Source organism: Citrus sinensis, chromosome 8 (genome assembly GCF_022201045.2).
Source record: "Citrus sinensis cultivar Valencia sweet orange chromosome 8, DVS_A1.0, whole genome shotgun sequence".
NCBI lineage: Eukaryota > Viridiplantae > Streptophyta > Magnoliopsida > Sapindales > Rutaceae > Citrus > Citrus sinensis.
In genome coordinates this window covers 702,562-720,359 of record NC_068563.1, presented here as the reverse complement: position 1 = coordinate 720,359, position 17,798 = coordinate 702,562, and the positions used below count along the sequence as shown (strand labels likewise).

At 31.2% G+C, this 17,798-nt stretch overlaps 1 protein-coding gene across 2 annotated transcripts; it reads right to left on the bottom strand.

The window, feature by feature from the left end:
- Positions 1 to 323: 323 nt before the first annotated feature.
- Positions 324 to 6,950, bottom strand: LOC102611319 (serine/threonine-protein kinase STY46). 2 transcript variants are annotated; one of them, XM_006486610.4, is made up of 16 exons: positions 6,499 to 6,950; positions 6,024 to 6,138; positions 5,241 to 5,314; positions 4,994 to 5,113; positions 4,444 to 4,498; positions 3,839 to 3,949; positions 3,440 to 3,490; positions 3,139 to 3,314; positions 2,953 to 3,060; positions 2,692 to 2,765; positions 2,415 to 2,590; positions 1,769 to 1,864; positions 1,297 to 1,377; positions 1,117 to 1,170; positions 880 to 1,014; positions 324 to 696 (listed from the first exon to the last, which is right to left on the bottom strand). In XM_006486610.4, the coding sequence occupies exons 1-16, from the start codon at positions 6,717 to 6,719 to the stop codon at positions 616 to 618; spliced, it is 1,728 nt and encodes a 575-aa protein (XP_006486673.1). In that variant the 5' UTR covers positions 6,720 to 6,950; the 3' UTR covers positions 324 to 615. The 2 variants fall into 2 exon arrangements, with proteins under 2 accessions (XP_006486673.1, XP_052288355.1); XM_052432395.1 differs by having other exon boundaries at positions 5,241 to 5,339; positions 6,499 to 6,648.
- Positions 6,951 to 17,798: the final 10,848 nt, after the last annotated feature.

The following is a 17,798-nucleotide window of genomic DNA, read 5'->3' as shown; positions in this document are numbered from 1 at the left end:
ACGCATTGGAGCTAACAAAAAGTTTTAAGTTGGGTCACGAAGTTTCTTCAATAACCAATAACCCAAAAGCAAAAGGATGGAAAATGACCATAAGACCATGCACACACACCATTCAGCTGATAAATTTGACATAAATTTGATTGTCTTCGCGGGACGATCCCATGTCACAATCATGAATCATACCATATAAGCAAATGATATCGACAAGCACAATTAGCAATGACAAGTGCTACACTATACATCAACGGGGGAAAAATTTTTGGCAGTTGAGAAGAAAATAGGCAAAAGTGATCCATTGCTCTAAGATATATGCTTCTGCTCACTCAAAGAAAGTATATCACTGTTATTAATTTTAAAGATGCATGTGATATATGCCAAGGAACATAGCTCATCCATGTCGCTGTCCCACAGTACAAATTAATGGAATGGTGGCAGGAGGGTGGATAAATGAAAGACATAATGACATATAATACGGGTATAAATGAAATTTTAAAAAAAGCCCTCAAACATTTGGATTAAGTACTGTACAGTGATGAGAAATAAGAAGCCGGTAGATTCCCTACACAATTAAAGCTCGTGTCCACGTCATTAACATTAGCATACCTCCTGTCTATTTCAATGGTGGCCTCTTCTAAGGACTGATAAGAAACCCCCAGATGATTTTTCTTTGCGCCGCTCCTCATTTTCCTCACCAACCTGTTACACAAACTATCAAGCATTAGCTAGAAAATACTGATGATTGCAGTTTGATGAAGACATCAAATGGCGTTCAATGAAACAAACCAACTGTTTCATATTTAATGAAATATTGCTTTAATATTCTGTAGGCCTGGATCAAACAAAAGAAATCTAGGTCAAGCTAACATAAAGAGAATATACCTCCTTAGCAATTTGCTGCAGAATCTCTATTATTTCAGAAAAATCAGGTCTTAGAGCTGGATCTTGCTGCCAGCACCTCTCCAGCAACTCAGCTAGTTTTGGCTGACTGTTTTTGGGAATTGTAGGCCGTAGACCCTGGAATGAAAATAAATTGTCACTTATTAGTGCTTATCGCACATAGTAGTCATAATTCTAAACAGACTTTCTTAATCTTTGTTCCAGGAAGGAGTGATGTACCTTCTGGACCACCCCAACAGCTGCCTGTAATGGAGTCAAGTATTCGTATGGAAGCTGGCAAACAAAGATGCAATTACATAAATTTAAAGCAAACTATAACATTTTCCGTAGAAACAGTATAGCCCCCCCCCCCAACAACCAAAAAAAAAAGGACGAAAAAAAAAATGGCAAAATAAGTACCTTTCCAGTTAGCAACTCCCATAATACAATTCCAAAACTAAAAACATCAGCTTTGTGATCGTATGGCTTGTGTTCTATGACCTTCAATGCAAAATAAACCTTGTAAGAAACACAGAGAATGAAGTGCAAACTCAAGCAATTGATAGACTGTCTCTTAATGCATTCAAAACAATTTTCCTTTATTTTATTTTTATTTTTTTTTGTTTTACAATAAAGGACAATATCATAGACAAGAACTAATTCTTTCCAAGCAATCTGATTGTTCGCATCACAATTGTTTTTCCAAGACTCTTAATCACTTAAGATGCCAAGTGGGAAAAAAAACAAGAAAAAAAGAGGACAAATATAACATACTAATTAACCATTTCTTGAATGTCAAACGGAAAAGATGGTATCGAATTGTCAATACACAGGAAGAAAGATATATGTGTGCATTGTACAAATCAAACGATTCACATAATCAGAGGCTTACCTCAGGAGCCATCCACCGGTATGTCCCAGTTTCTGCTGTCATAACGCCAGATTGAGCTTTCACTCTAGCGACCCCAAAATCAGCTACCTTAACCACCTGTCACATAAATCCCATAACAGAATCTTTCTTTCTAAGCATCCCTCATTGACAAGATGGGAAAAAAGATGCATGAGCAGATGACCATACGTAAAAATATATATCATGGTAATACACTAATATATACGTGGCAGGAATGGAGGGAAAAACAGGCTAGGCACATACTATAGAAGAAGGCATCCTAAACCGATTGAGATCTGACACATTCAATGAGAAAAAACCATACTACAAACGAGTCACTGTATGATTTTGAGCTATGGACCTCCAAAAGATAGACTATCCCATATACCTTGCCTGTAACATTAAAGCTAACTTCTGATTCATGAGATAAAAATTTTATAGAACAGAAAAGGGGCATCTGAATTCTTTTCATCACAACTAGACCTCCTAAAAATTATCCAATAAGTTCCAAATTGTAACAATACGTCATTTCCCAAAAACAAATTGGATTAAAATAGTATACCAAGCAAAACAAAGAAATTAATTCTCTTCCCTTTCCACAAAACAAGATTGACACAGTGAAAAGCCACAAAGATAGGAGAAGACTTACTTCATTTTCATCCATTAGAAGATTTGCAGCCTTCAAATCCCTGTGGATTATATTGTTTTGGTGCAAGTAGTTCATTCCTTTGGAAACATCTATTGCTACTTTAAGTAAGGATGGAAGCTTGAAAACACCCTTCAGTTTGTGCAGGTAGTCATACACGCTTCCACCAGACATGAATTCTAATGCAAAAAAGCATTGAAGAGACGGGGGAGAATCAGAAGAGGAATAAAAAGGATAAAAATAAAATGAAGCACAAATGTAGAAGGACATTGGGCTTTACCTGTTACAATGCACAAGCTTGGAGGCTTAGTGCATGCACCTATGAATTGTACAACATTTTTATGCCGAACCTTCCTGCAAGTTCCAAAAGGAGTACAAAAACTTTAAAGCAACAGATACATGCAAAAGACAAAATATTTTTTATTTCAAAAAATAATCCTGGGAAAGAAAGTCAAATTATTCTTGTCTTTAAATTTAGTCCAAGAGGAAAATCTGCAGCATAACTGGAAAAACAGCTACTGTAGCTATGAATATGACAAACCTCATTATAAAGACCTCCTGGGCAAACTCTTTCTGCATATCCGAATTTATACGTTCGGGCTTAAGGACTTTAATAGCCACATCTTGACTACAATATGTACCTCTGTACCTGGATCACTTAAAATAGAAGTGTTAAACCGAGCATGCAAACACAAAATCAGCATACGTGCACAAGTAATAAACTTACAAATCACCATATGACCCAGAAGCAACTTTGCTCCCAAACTTCAGATGTTTAGGATCAATTTCCCAGACATCAGTCCCATCATTAGGTATTTTCAAATGATAGGGATGACTTTTCATCCCAGTATCCTCAGGTTCACTCGTGGGAGATGATGAGCGATGACTGGGCCAACCTTGCCTCTGCATAACAACCAATGAAAAGTGAATCAAGAATGCACTTCTCATAGTATCTCAAAATGGGCTGCACATCCGATTAAAGTATTCAAAATGCACATTAAGTCTAAACTAACATCATGAAACTCTACCTCAAGCTTTAAAACTTCCTTTTCAAGTGCAGCTCTAAGCTGCTCTGTCTCCTGCCAATTATAATACACATCTGTCAAGCAGGTTCTCATAATAAACTTATTTCTTCGATATAAGAGTGTTGAAGTTTGGCTGTTATATATTAAAAGATGAACACCATTTGGAAAGTTTTAAACTTCATTGGAACTCCCAATATGACTCAATTCTACAAATCAGAATATGAAAGTTCTAGTAAAGGGCAAAAAATCTACCATAATTTAAACAATTCATAAAGTTTTCTCCTGATATTGAGGTTGAAGGCATAGTTAATTTAAGTTGAGATAAAATCAGAACTCTTTCTCTCATATAGTCAACCAAACCTTTTCAAAATTAAGATTACCAACTAAAATATAATATATTACCTCATATGGCCAACCATCAACCACGAAGACATCTAAGGAGTAACCATCAACTGTGGAAAATGCATGTGCTTCTTGGATGTTCAGCCCAATATCAGCCAGTAAGGCAGTCAACTGAAAATTTTGCACAAGGCAATCAACGTCATGATTTGAGAAGAAATATCACATGATCATTGTAAGTAACATGATATATAAGATTTTTGGTGAACTGCCAGGATCTCAAATGAGAATTGGTTTGACAGCCCTAATTGTGGTGGAATATTTCTGAGATGTTCATGAATCATGTGTAAGCTCAAGGGCTTTAGATGTTAAGCAATTCATATGTAAGTTGGACATCAGAACTAATAAATTACCCAAACTAAAATAACTTGAAAGATGTATATTGCCATCAGTACAATCACACATGCTTATGTGCAAATGCACGCCTATTGTACACAAGTAATCCAGTCAGAGAGTAAGATCTAAGCTTTTGAATTCATGGTTTAAGTACCAAAAAGAATACTCCAAGTAATAGTTCAAGCCACCACATAAATTTTCAAAGCTCAGAAAGAAACAAGCTTGAAAAAAATATGACAACTAACTTGGGTATTCCAAAACCTATTATATACCTGACTGAGAAGTTTGGGCTTGTCATCTGTTGAAAATGTAATTTCATGCATGGGCCTACATCATATCCAATTACACAAAATGAGAATTTTAGCAACCAAATCTATGAAAGTAAAAAATACAGCTTACTTAAATAAGTGAAAAAATCAATATTAAGCATGTGTATGAACACGTGATATTACATCCATAATCAAAACTGAATATCACCATCAAGGACAAAGGAAGCAGTTAGCTTATGAAATGAGCTGAAAAAATACTTAAAAAATGTCCATATAATTTGAATAAGCAAATTTCTGGTCGGGTCATTTAATAATTTGCTTTAGGAATTCCATGATTACTTTCAATGTTGTATTTTAAAACAAAAGAAGAATCAACCAATTAGTGACCATGATTATTAACTAACAGGTAACAGGAAACAAGATGGTTGAAATCAAGGACAACACTAATTTCAGAGATAACTAAGAACTTAAGAACTAATTTAAAAGAGAAGCAAACCATATCTGATTTTGACCAGACATTCTCAAAAGGACATATTCAGATGAAAATATTTACCGAGAAAATTGTACATTGGCATGTACAGAATTATCCCCATCTAGATTATGAGAATTATTTGCTTCAATTGCCAGAGCTTCAAGATTAGGTGATGAACCGAAGGCAGGTGGTGGATGTATGCTGGCAATTGAAAGCCAGCAAGTTATGTCAGCATTCTAAATTACAATCATCAAGTGACAAAATAAACAACAACGTAGAAGCAAGAAACCAGTGTGATTCCAGAAATAAACTGTTTGAAAAGCCACACCTCTGTCTTTGAGCTGGTACTTCAGAATCCAGAAGAGAAGAAACAGCTGAATTCCGATCAGATACAGGATGAACCTGCACAAACAAGCAATTTCCATTCCTACTTAAAAAGAAAGATGAAAATAAAAAAAATCAGAATGTTAAACACCTACATGAGATAAAATCGAAAAATGCAAGAGGATTCATCGAAATCAAGCCAGCATCTAAGTTTAAAATATGAAACATGACCTTGATAGGGCAAGAACAAGTAACTGGACACAATAATTTCATTACATAACATTAGTAAAGACATCACTATGTTAAACTGGAGACATGAAGTACTGACAAATAACTTCAACCACCCAAACGGAAATGTTGAGGGTTTAACATCCAAATACTTATTTGAATGAGATGCATTAATTCTTAAATAAATCACATTCCAGAAAACAATGGTAGCAACAAATGGGGCCCAATCAAATCGAATTTCGAAACTCAATCAAGAAAAATAACATTCCAATGCAATAAATAACCATCATTGGCTCAATTAGTTTTTGTTTTTACACATACAAAATCAAGAAAAGAAATGTTTTGGGGTGTTACACATAATCCCTTTCACTCTTTTAAAGTATTCTTTTTCCCAAGCAAACATTTAATTTGATGTTGAATGCTTTCTAGAATTTTCAAATGGTCAAGTCTCAAAAGAGAAGAGAGACATCTTGAGTGTGTATACAGTGCAAGCTATTGATAGAAAAATATTGAAATTTTCGCTAATGCTCATGCATGAACTTAACAAATCAACACATGCCTGCACAAGACGGACTTCAATTGCGGGTCTATTTCTCGGATCATGAGCCAAATGTAGTAATCTCTTGTGCATAAGTACATCCTCAGCCCTCTCCACATTCACATCCAACGCATATCTTCAAACAAATCAACTCAACAAACAAATCAGTTACCATAAAATCAAGAATTAAGAAGTAACCAAATTAAATGAAAAATAAAACTAGCCCTATCGATAATCTAACTCACTGCACAGCAGCTAAACAAGTAATTTAACACATGATTTAAAAAGTATCAAACGTCTAATATTTCTGGAAATAAATAAACGAGGAAAGATAAATGCGGGAGAAGCTTTACGAGTCCGAACAATAACTTAAGAGCAAAAAAAATAAGAATGAAAATGAAAATGAAAAGAAAAAGTGAAAAATGAAAATAAAAAATCGATCTTTGTGGAAGGATGTGGTTGTTCGTACGTAAAAGCGTACGGAAGAGAACCGTACCGAGTAGGGAGGCGATTGAAGTGAGTCCAGAGTTCGTCGTCGAAGCGAGGCTGGATAGCTTCGTCGTTGTTAGATTCTTTAAGCCGACCAAGTACCTCATTGTAAACTCCAAGTTTCTGGCGATGTTGCCGGCTCTGATGCTGCGGCGGCGGCGACGAAGTCGATGACGTGTCGCTCGCCCTACTCCCACAGCTCTCGTTGTTATTTTCCTCCATCACCATTTGATTTGAACCACAAAATATGATCAAACGAATAGAAGCGAAAAGAGAATTCGGAGGCTTTTTTATAAAAATAAAGAAGAATAAAAAAAAATTGCGATTTTATTTTTGTGATTGTGTTTTGTGTGTGTTTGCTTGTTTTGTTTTTGCTGTGGTGGTGGTTTACGTGAACTGAGTTGGTTTATAGAGACGGAAGCAGATTTGAAGAGAGGTTTCGAATTTTATTGAATTGAAAACATATATATTGTTTATTATTATTATTATTATTATTATTATTATTATTATTATAGCCATTGTGTGAGAGTTTGGGCGTGTATTGGTTTCGCGGAATGTTTAACGGCGTAACGCGCACGTCTGAAACCTGCCGTATAATTATTATGCAACGCGTAAAAGATTTTAGGGTCAGTTTGGTTCGGTTTTTTTGATAAGTTGGACCCAATATGGGTTAATTTTGATAAATCTACTCGGAAATTGATTGTTTTTAGATTATTTTCTTATTTTTAAAAAACTTTAATTTGTTCCCCTATAACCAAAGATTTCTATTAACTCACTCCTTATTTTTTTCCTTTTTCTTTTGAATAAAAATAGATAACTTGAGGTGTTAAAAAATAAATAAAATGATTTATAAATAGTTAATTTATGATAAAGCAATACGAAATTTATCTAAATTTAAAATTGATTATGATTTGAGAATTGAATATTTAGGTTTTCTTTTAATCAATGTATTTTATTTTTAGAAATTCAAACTGAATCATATCAAATGATTCAAAAAATTTAAAATTAAATTAAAATTTTATAAAATTCACAATCGAGCCAACTCAATTCTTGATTTATATCGATCTGATTAAAATGTACGCCCTTAATTATACAACTACTCAAGATTTTACTCAAAATTTTCTTAAAAGTAAGGGATATCTTAAAAATGCTATGCACGGTAAAAAAATAAATATTCAACGAGTATTCTTTGTACTCTTATTAATTTCCAAAGCAAAGGAATTGTTTTCTTTTTGCACTGCTCCCACAATCCCACTCGTGTTGAAATCTTAAAACCCTAGAAGAGGAATGACGTGGTTACAGATCATAATACGAATTATGAAAAGAAAATTGTAAATTAAATATGATTAAAAGTAATCTTTAATTAATTTAAATTATCCCTTGTATCGGCAATGCCAAAGCGCACCCCTGAATCTGCCCAATCAGCGTTCAAACTTCTCTTGCAGTCTAACGTTACCAAAAAGTGGCGTAAACGAACCAAGTGGCATATTCTTCTTTTGGGCGTTTATTGGATTTGGATAAGCTCTAACCGCAAAGACAATTATGCCCTTGATAATTAGTTCGTTTTGGTGACTAGATTAATTGTTGGGTCTATTCTAATTGCTATTTATTACTCGATTCTAATTACTAAATTTAGAAGAGCAGTCGGAGACTACTCTATTTAGGTCCTTAACAAAGGTTTTATTTGGTATTGAAGTGCTGTAGTTTTTAAATAACGGCGGCTGTAGAAAAAAAAATATATTTATAAAATAAAAATTAATAGTATATAATAAATACAATTTTTAATTACTAATTTTTATGAAATTAATAAATAAATAATAAAATTTTCACCATAGAAGTGTAAAATCAAAACAACTTAATTTTAAAGTTACAGCAGTTAATATTTACTGAACTCTTTAGTGCTATAACTTTTAAGTTATAAGGTCATGTTTGGATGTTGGATAAAAAGTGAGATTAGACTAATTTAAAGAATAAAAAATTAATCCAATTCAAAGTTATGTTTGGCTGTCAGGACTAACAAAATTAGTCCAAATTTTAGTTCAACATTAATAGGACTATTAATCCCCATTTTCATATGGGTTTACATAGGATTAGATATTTAATAGTTTAAATTTGTTACTATTGTCAAAAATGTATTCAATAATTATTTTTTAACTTTTTTAGAATTTAATATTAAATCAAAATTTTAATTTAATAATTTATTTTAACTAGTATGTAATTTATTAAATAAAAAAATTATTCAATTTATTTAATTCCAATAATATTGAAATCTAAATATTAAATTTAACAAATAGTAATATGATTTAAAAAATAATATATTATTTAAATAGTTATTTTAGCTTCATTAAATTAAATTTAACATATTCCTGTCCGACACTATACCAAACAAAAGACAATACTTATATAATCTAGTGTAATGCAATCTAATCTAATCCTAAGAGTTAATCCAATCCAATCCGATCTTCCAAACGTAGCCTAAATGTCTAACCTCGATCCTAAACAGGACGAAAATGGACAAGGTGAAAGCCAAAATGAGATTTTCCTTTTGCTTGGAGCAAAATTTAAATATTGAAGACGTTAATGTAATTTCAATCCTAATATTGAAAATGTTAATGGTATCTTTTATGAAATTTGAAAATTGCAATCAAATACATATCTTTACTGAATACTAAAGTTTATTTTAGAAGATAAACAATAGTCGATCATGTTTTGAATAACTTTTTGCTAAAGTTTTCGTTGACAACTATTAAGACTATCTTATAGATTTGATTGAGTGATTTTAATATAATTTTAATTAATTGGCTATCTGAATTAAAAATTTAGTCGATCTATGTAGCTAAAAAATTAATTGACTTTATTAATCCTTCTATTTTTAAATAAATAGTTAAATAAAAATGAGTAGGACTCGAAAAAGAAAAAAAAGCAGATTAATAAGTGAAAGATTCATTCCTTGCAATACATTCTTTTTAATTCAATCCATTTTAAAATAAAAATTACTTCCTACGAGCTGTTTGATGACTAAAATCTTTCCAACAACTAATTAGATTCATAAATCTAGATTGATTTCTTAACACGCAAAGTTAATTAAATTTTATCACAAAAAAATAAAGACGTTCGTAGTTTGGTTCGCAATAGTGACATTCACGTGCAGAGTGTGAGATACAAAACAAAGAAGAGAAAAGTTTGAGGAAAAAAAGGGGGAAAAAAAAAATGATATTGATTAAGTAGTTGAGAGGGTGCGTGAGTAAGGTCTAGAGTCGAGAGAAGTCTTTCTTTGTTGACTTGACGATGGCGTGTAAGGTGGAGAATCAACAAAAGCGATAAGAAACTTGATATTTTCGTGATGTGATTTGCGCTGCGCAATCACCCATAATCGGAAATTTTTTTGTTGCATTTTCCTCTATCTTTGGTTTTGGAAACAACCTTCAGTTCTCAATCACTCTAGCCTCGCCCAGGCGTCGGCCCGCCTCTGCTTTTGGCATCATTAATTTGCCATTTGGCTTGTTCTCCGTCGCAAGCTCATCTTTCCTTCCATATTGCTTGGACCACGTAAAAGTTTAATTATATATACAATATATGGTAGATTCCACCTCTGTTTGGGTTAGACATTCAAGTTTAACATGCGTTTGAATTTTGGTTTTTTTTATGTGTAATTTATTTGAGATGATAAAATTAAAATTTCTTATTTTGAAAATAAAAAGTGGGGGGGTTCGAACACCACTCGCATGAGTGGGAAGAAAATTAAGTCCTCACTAAGTTAAATAATAACACTAAAATAATTTTTCTTTTCAAGTTAAAAAAGTCATCTTAATTAATTATTTTTTTTTTTTGGTAAATATCTGCATGATTCGGATCCGTGAAAAAAGTTTACAACTCACCACCTTTTGATATTAGCATATATTATAATTGTACTTGAAGTCAAAAATCAATATTAGAATTAATATATTTGTTTAAACACATGATACACACATTACAGTAATAGTACTATTGAACAAGTTGACAGAAGTCTAGAACTAACTGATACCCAGTTGCCACTAGCTAAACATGCAAAAATCGTGGTCTCAAAATTACTAAATTTAGAAAAGGTGTAAAATTACTAAAATGACAACATCATCTATAACGGCGTTAAGCAATTGTAAATTCCGTAGACAATCCGGACACGTCGGGATATGGAAAAAAAAAAGATTAAATTAATTACCAAACCAAATTCGTGATTAGATTAATCCTAATTTACGAAGCTAAGAATGGGGAAGAGGAGATCCGCCTCCGTACGTCCACGTGGCAAGCGGAGGATGCGGGAGAAAGAAGTTAACCTCGCACGAGCAGGCGGGGGATTCGCATCCGTTGAAAGGAATAAACCGCGGCATTTAATTGATTTCGTTGGGTGACGTGGACGTAAGCGCTGATGACGTGGAGCAGGCCGCCAACGTGGAGAGACATGATGGATGGCGTGGAAAAAGCGGCCTTTCGGGGTGACGAAGGGGCGGATGAGGTTAACAACAAAACAAGTCAAAGAGAGAGATCAAACGACAGCACTGCCAGCGAAGCGGCGAGTGGTCGTCGCTGGAATAGCCGGTAAAGAATTAGTAAGTGAAGTTATTAAATCTTATCCAAAACAGAGGATATTTATTTATTTATTTATTTATTTGAGATTTGAGTGGGTCAGGTGATGACGTGGACGGTGCAGATGACAACTGGGGAAGGTTTAGATGAAAAGATCTAGCAACCAAGTACAAAGCCATCTAATTCAGTAATTCCTGGGTAATATTTTTTTTTTCTGTTTTAATAAAATTCCTAGGTAGCTTGACTGACTCATGTCATGTGGTGGGGGTCAAAGTTTGTGTTGATGCGCTGGTGTAGAGTTGTCAGATAAAACTGAAGAAAATAAAAAGTGACAAGTCCTAAGTGAGATGCCCATCATGTCTATTAGATGATGATCCAAAAGAAAAACATATCCAAATCAAAGAAGTAACTGCAGGAGGTTTAGCTATTTCAGTGTGCTTTGATTCAATAATATGTGAGATCCTAACTTTTTACTTTCATTATCGTGTATTATTTTATCTATTAGATGATAATTTTATAATTTATAAAATTATTTAACTACCGTTCATGGATGAATGGCATATTAATTGAAATTTAAATTAGAAATTGAATGTAGGGATGCCTATCATTGTTTTTTTTTTGTTACATGCATGTCCTTAATATGGTTCGTGAATATATTACATGCAAAATAAGTGTTACGTGCATATATTTATGCTGCGTTTACTTTTTGGATTGGAGTGAGAATTATGAGGAGTGGGAATCCTTGAATTAGGAGTGTGGAGTGGGAGTGGGAGTAGGTTGTTTACTTACACTAGAATGGAAGCATGGAATAGAGATCAGAATCCAATTTATGTGTTTACTTTGTCTTGGATTAGGAGTAAATAGTTTCAAATTACAATTTTATCCTTATTTAAAGAATTATAATTTTTAATTACAAAACTAATAAAAAATATATTAAATGAATAATATTTATTTTATTATATTTGTAAATTTATTATAATTATTAATATTCTTAATTATGAACAATAAATTATTAATTTTAATATAAAATGAAACCTTATTTTATTTTATTTAATATAATTATATTAAATTTATTATTAAATAATAATATAATATTATTTAGTACAAAATTAATATTTTATTAGAATAAACTATTTAGTATTATTAATATTAAATAAATATAGTACTATTATTTTTAAAATAAATATAATAATATTATATTTATTAATTCTCTATTAATATAATAATATTATTTTAAAATAATTTTAACTTAGAATCAATGTAAATTATTATTTAGTTAAATATAATATTATTATTCAAATAAATATTATTTATTTTATTTTATTAATTATAAAATATTAAATTAAATTAAATTAAAAATGAAAGGGTAAAAAAGGGAGAGGTGGGAGTGGATTCCCACTCCCACCTCCCCCAATGGGAGTCCCACTCCCACTCCCCACTCCAAAAATGAGTGGGGCCCACGGAGTGGGATTCCCAATCCGTGGCCATTTTAAGCAAGTAAACGCTGGAGTGGGAGGAATCCACACTCCTCACTCCCACTCCAGCAAGTAAACACAACCTTAATGTGGCGCACATTTATAAATTGAGATGAATTAATATTACTCGCGTTTTTACGATTAGATAATGATGAGAATAATCATTCCGAATTTCTAGAAATTAAGATAAGAATAATTACTCACTTTCTTGATAGAGGGGAGTGAATAAAATCCAATATAAATACTAAGGGTCCCTAACCAAGCCAATAATGATTTTGCCTGTGAATTATACCCATCAAACTTAAAGGTTATATGATGGAATAGTTAGAAATACTAAGTATTCTTTAAATTTAACTTGAACAACAATGATTGGAGGTGGAAGTAGATAATTTATTTAAGTTTATAATCGATAATATATTCTTGTATATATTATTATTAAGCTAACATTTTTTTATATTTAACAATGATTGAGATGCTATTTAGTCAAGTAGACATTATATTTTGTTTATTTCAGATTATGTTTAGTTTACTGTTTTGTTAACATTTTCAATGATCTTGTTGGAGCTTTATGAAAATTAAAGACTCGAGCTTAGAAAAAAAGAAAACATGGGAAAATTTTCGAGTATTCTAAGAGGATGATGATTTGTAACTTATATCAACTTAAAAGTAGTATCTAAAAATTCAAGTATTATATGGTTGTCAATATATCTTAAATTATTAGATGCAATTTTTGTGTTGGATTAGTCACACTGTTATTTATAAAAAAAAAAAAAAAAAGATATTTGAAACTTTAAAGTTATCCTACGTACACATAATAGTTAGATTCTATCGTTTCAAAAATATACTGTATGTTAGAATTTTTATCGTCATATAAATGAATTTCTAAACTTTTTTAAAATTAAATATCAATTTAGAGTGTAGATTATTCTTTATTTTGTTGATCAAGACTTTTTATTATAATATCGATGGATTTATCATGTAATTTTTTTTGTTTGAATTAATTGCAGGTTTGTAAAGTAAGAGTATCATAAAAAAAAAAAACTCTTCAAATAAGATTTTATTATTTATTTGAAGATTCACATCAGCATTTAAGGTTAAAAAAGACACTCCAATTAAGATTCTTCAAATAAGAAACCATCATCTCTCTTTAAATTTGGAGAGTTACTTTTTTCCTCCTCAATTTATATTTTATTACTTTTTGTTAAAGAAAGAGAGAGATGCACTTTAATTACTATTGACTTTTCTATTAAAAAATTAGTTATTTAATTAAAATAATATTAATTAATTTCTATTTGAAGAGTCTTTTGAAGAATAATATATTTTTTCACTCTTCTATACACCACATAGGTAAGCAAATAAATATTTGAAGAGTAAAATTTATAGAGCCTTTTTGAGACGCTCTAACATTAAAAAAAAAAAAAAAGAAAACTGTGATTGTTATAGGAATAAAGATGCATACATGCTAATGCTATGGTGTATGGACTCATGAAAGCAGTGGGAATATTTCATCCTGCCAACAACGAGTTATTAGAGCGCATGCCCGCTCGCTACATTATTATTTATTTTCCATGCATCCAATGAGTAACTTATATATATATTCCAAGCATCGAATAAATAAATGTCGTCATTAATTAATTAATTGTATCATTTGTACGTACCTCAAGATACACTTTGATTACAGCCGTCTCACAGGCCAAGTTTGAATATAGGATTTCTATGAGAATTTGAACCATATATGATAAATTTAAAACAAACATGACATAACAAAAATCACAGCACAACCTAAACAAAATAATAAACCATTAATTAATTGGCTTGATCTTGTTTGTTTGTTATTTTTTTTTTCCTTTTTTGGTCAAGTTTATTTAGCAATTAATTAAGATGTATTAGAAGTGAATGTTCAATGTACTTAGACGATTTTTACCAATTCATCGAACCTGGACATGGAATGCTTCCTCTCAATATTTTTTTTGTATCTAAAAATAACAGTAATTAAAAGAAAATAAAATAAAATAATGTAATACACTTATATAGTTGAGATATATATATTTTTAAATTTTTACGTGTTACCGATTGATTTTATTAAAGGGATGGTATTACACAAATTGTCAAATATAAATCCAAACCAAATACGTGCCGTATCATTGAGAAAATGATCGTCCACCAAAATAGATTTTATTATGAACATTAATAATAATAATAATATGGTGAGCAGCTAAATACATGACACAACATTGTAACTTTATACAAATTAATAGTGTCTAAGCTATGCATTAACTATATACCATATACTATGTCGTAATGTTGCTCGATATTATAACACGAACAACATTGCACAATATACCAATACTTGAATTTACCCCCAACTTTGATTATTATTAATATTATTTTTTTTTAACGTGTGCACAATATTTCTACTGATACTCGGTGAAGTTCTCTTCCTTTACTATTTTATATTTTATTTACTACCCAATCATGTAATTGTATAGATAAGAATATTTTAGGATGGAAATGGATAAACTTTTTTCACGACATAATATCCAAGGCAGATTTTTTCTTTTTATTTTTAAAAGGTTTAAAAAAGTTTTAATGTCGAAAAGAAAATCTTTAATATCTGGTTTTATAGAGGGATTTAAGAGTACATATTAGTCTAATAATTTTTTTACTTCCGGAGCCAACCGGACAAGGACCAGATCATTTTCATTTTAATATTCGCAGTTGATGATAGGAGCAAGTGGCTTACACGTGGATTTAATAGATCAGTTTATTTATTTGTGTATCATGGGCCCATATTTTAATAATGGGCCATATCTTCTTGTAACTACTACATTGTTGTCATAACTTAAACAATCTTGTGAGGTAATATTCGCGTGTTACTAGAAGTTCAACTGTAACGTCGCAAAATCTATAAGTCTTTGGTCCAATGGGAGAAATCTTACACTTACAATATTGAGTGTAAGAGTTTGAGCCTCCGTAAGAGTATATTATAGAGGTTAGTTTCAGTTCTTCCTCAATTATTAACTAATTGAGTGAAGACAGTCTATCCCTTACGAAATGTGAGTGGAGTAGACACCTCTCGAACGAAATGTGAGTGGAGTAAGCACACATCGAATATTAAAGAGGGTTTAAAGTATTTTGACAAGTACTTTAGTGGGTTAATGTATGGCGATGGTTCCAGTTGTTTAGTACGATTGTAAATATTGTAATTGTAATGTCTAATATAATATCAGTAACAATCTATGTATAACAAAATTAAAAAAAAAAATTGTAACGCGGCAAAAGGTCTTGGCCTTGGGGATTAATCACATGCATTATTTGCGAATTATATTATAAATATGAATTGACTTGTTAGGATAATATAATTTTTTGCACGCATGAGATTAGGATATCAATGTTATTTCAAAATAAATAAATAAAATAAGCGAGAAAATGAGAGTTTTTTTTTTTCCCCATAGTCCAAACCCCTCTTAAATTATTTTATAATTTTATACTTTAAATTTTCATTAAAACGAAAATGACCTTCTCTTTTAGCTAATAAACAACAAAAATGACATTACTTTGAATAGGAGGTAACAGTGGTTTAGTGACAGCATGTACATGTGTTTGAAAAATGATTATAATTAGATAACAGTTTCTTGTTGCTAGACGATATGTCCAGACTGGAATTCACATTCTAATTTTAATACACGTGAATCACGATCCCAACTCGGCAATGGACTCTTGAAAAGAGACTTTAATATTGACTGAAGATATTATTATTAAGTATGAAGCTGCCTTTTTCTTTTCTTTTTTTACTTAAAATGGAAAAAAAAGCTATTTTGAAAAATTTACACCGAATATGTTTAAAACACACGTTAAAAGCATGCACTTAATTACAACTTTCTCTTCCCCTAATGTCAAATTATTCGAAAAAAAATAAATAAGCTGAAAGGTATTCTGTCAGCATCTTGTCTGCATCTTATTCATAATTTTATATAATTATCAATGTTCTTCAAAGAGTTTGGTGCATGGAAATCACCCGGCCATGGGGTATAGACTAACGAAAAAGTTCAAGTCCCCAGCTATGCGAGATTTAAAATTTTCTCTCGTTAATTACTATCTTTATATAGCGTATATTTTTCAGCTAAAAATATATTTAGTGCATGTTTGGTATGACTCGTTTATTAGACATAAGTATTCATTTAATGCCATAAGTCATTTTCAATTTTTTTGGTTGTTATTTGGTTATTTTTTTAGTAGAGTTTTTAAAAATTAAATAAATTATTTTGCCTCTAACGTTTCGAAGCTTAAATTTTAAAATTTTAGTGATTGACGTTGAAAAGTATATTTAAAATGTTAAATTATCTAAAAATATCATTTTTATTTGACAAATTTATTTTATTTTTTTAATAACATAACGTTATAAAATTTACTTGTTAAAGTCATTTTACAATTTTTAGTAAAAGCTCTCATTAACTATCAAACAATTAAAATATTTTTAATGAAAATTCCACTCGTAAAAATTCTATTAACAAAGGTTCTATTTAAATAAATTCTATTTAAAAAACTATGCTAAAGAAAACCTTAGTAGTCAAGAGACTAGTTATGTTATATTTGTATGGAATTAACTCTCATAACTCGCTGATTGTAACGCCAACAGATTTTAAGTAATAAACAATTTGATGAAGAATTGAAGTGGAATCTTTTGCCATCATTGACAGAAATGATCTTCATAGATCTTCACAGTAATAATTGATGCACAGAAAGGAGACAAGCATCACTTTCATGGCCACCCCACCCAGCATAAAAATATAAAAGAAGCAAGATAATGAACATCAATGAGGGCCTAAAGATGAAATAGGAATCCACTTTAAATATTCCTTTGAACAAAGTTGGTGGGGGCAGGCACCAAGAACGCAGGATCAGTGGATCACCATCAACAATTTTTTTTCTTTTTTTTTGGGTGTGGATAAGGTTACTAGTCAACAAACATTATTATCATTTGTTATAACTGATACCTTGGATTGGAGCTTCACCCACCAGGGCTTGTCTCGTCAAAACGCAGTGACATATAAACATAAAATTCTAATTTTGATTGTCGGCAGAACTCGCCTTTTATTTGACGTAGGTTTCAAGCTATGCTTGGTAATCTCTAGACTACGTTATAACTGTAACGATTTAGACTCTCACTAAACGTATAATAATTGTAATTTCAATAGCAGATATGTGAAATTAACAGAGAGCACACTAAAATTGCCAAAACAGGAGAGTTGAAGAATCTGTGCACTAA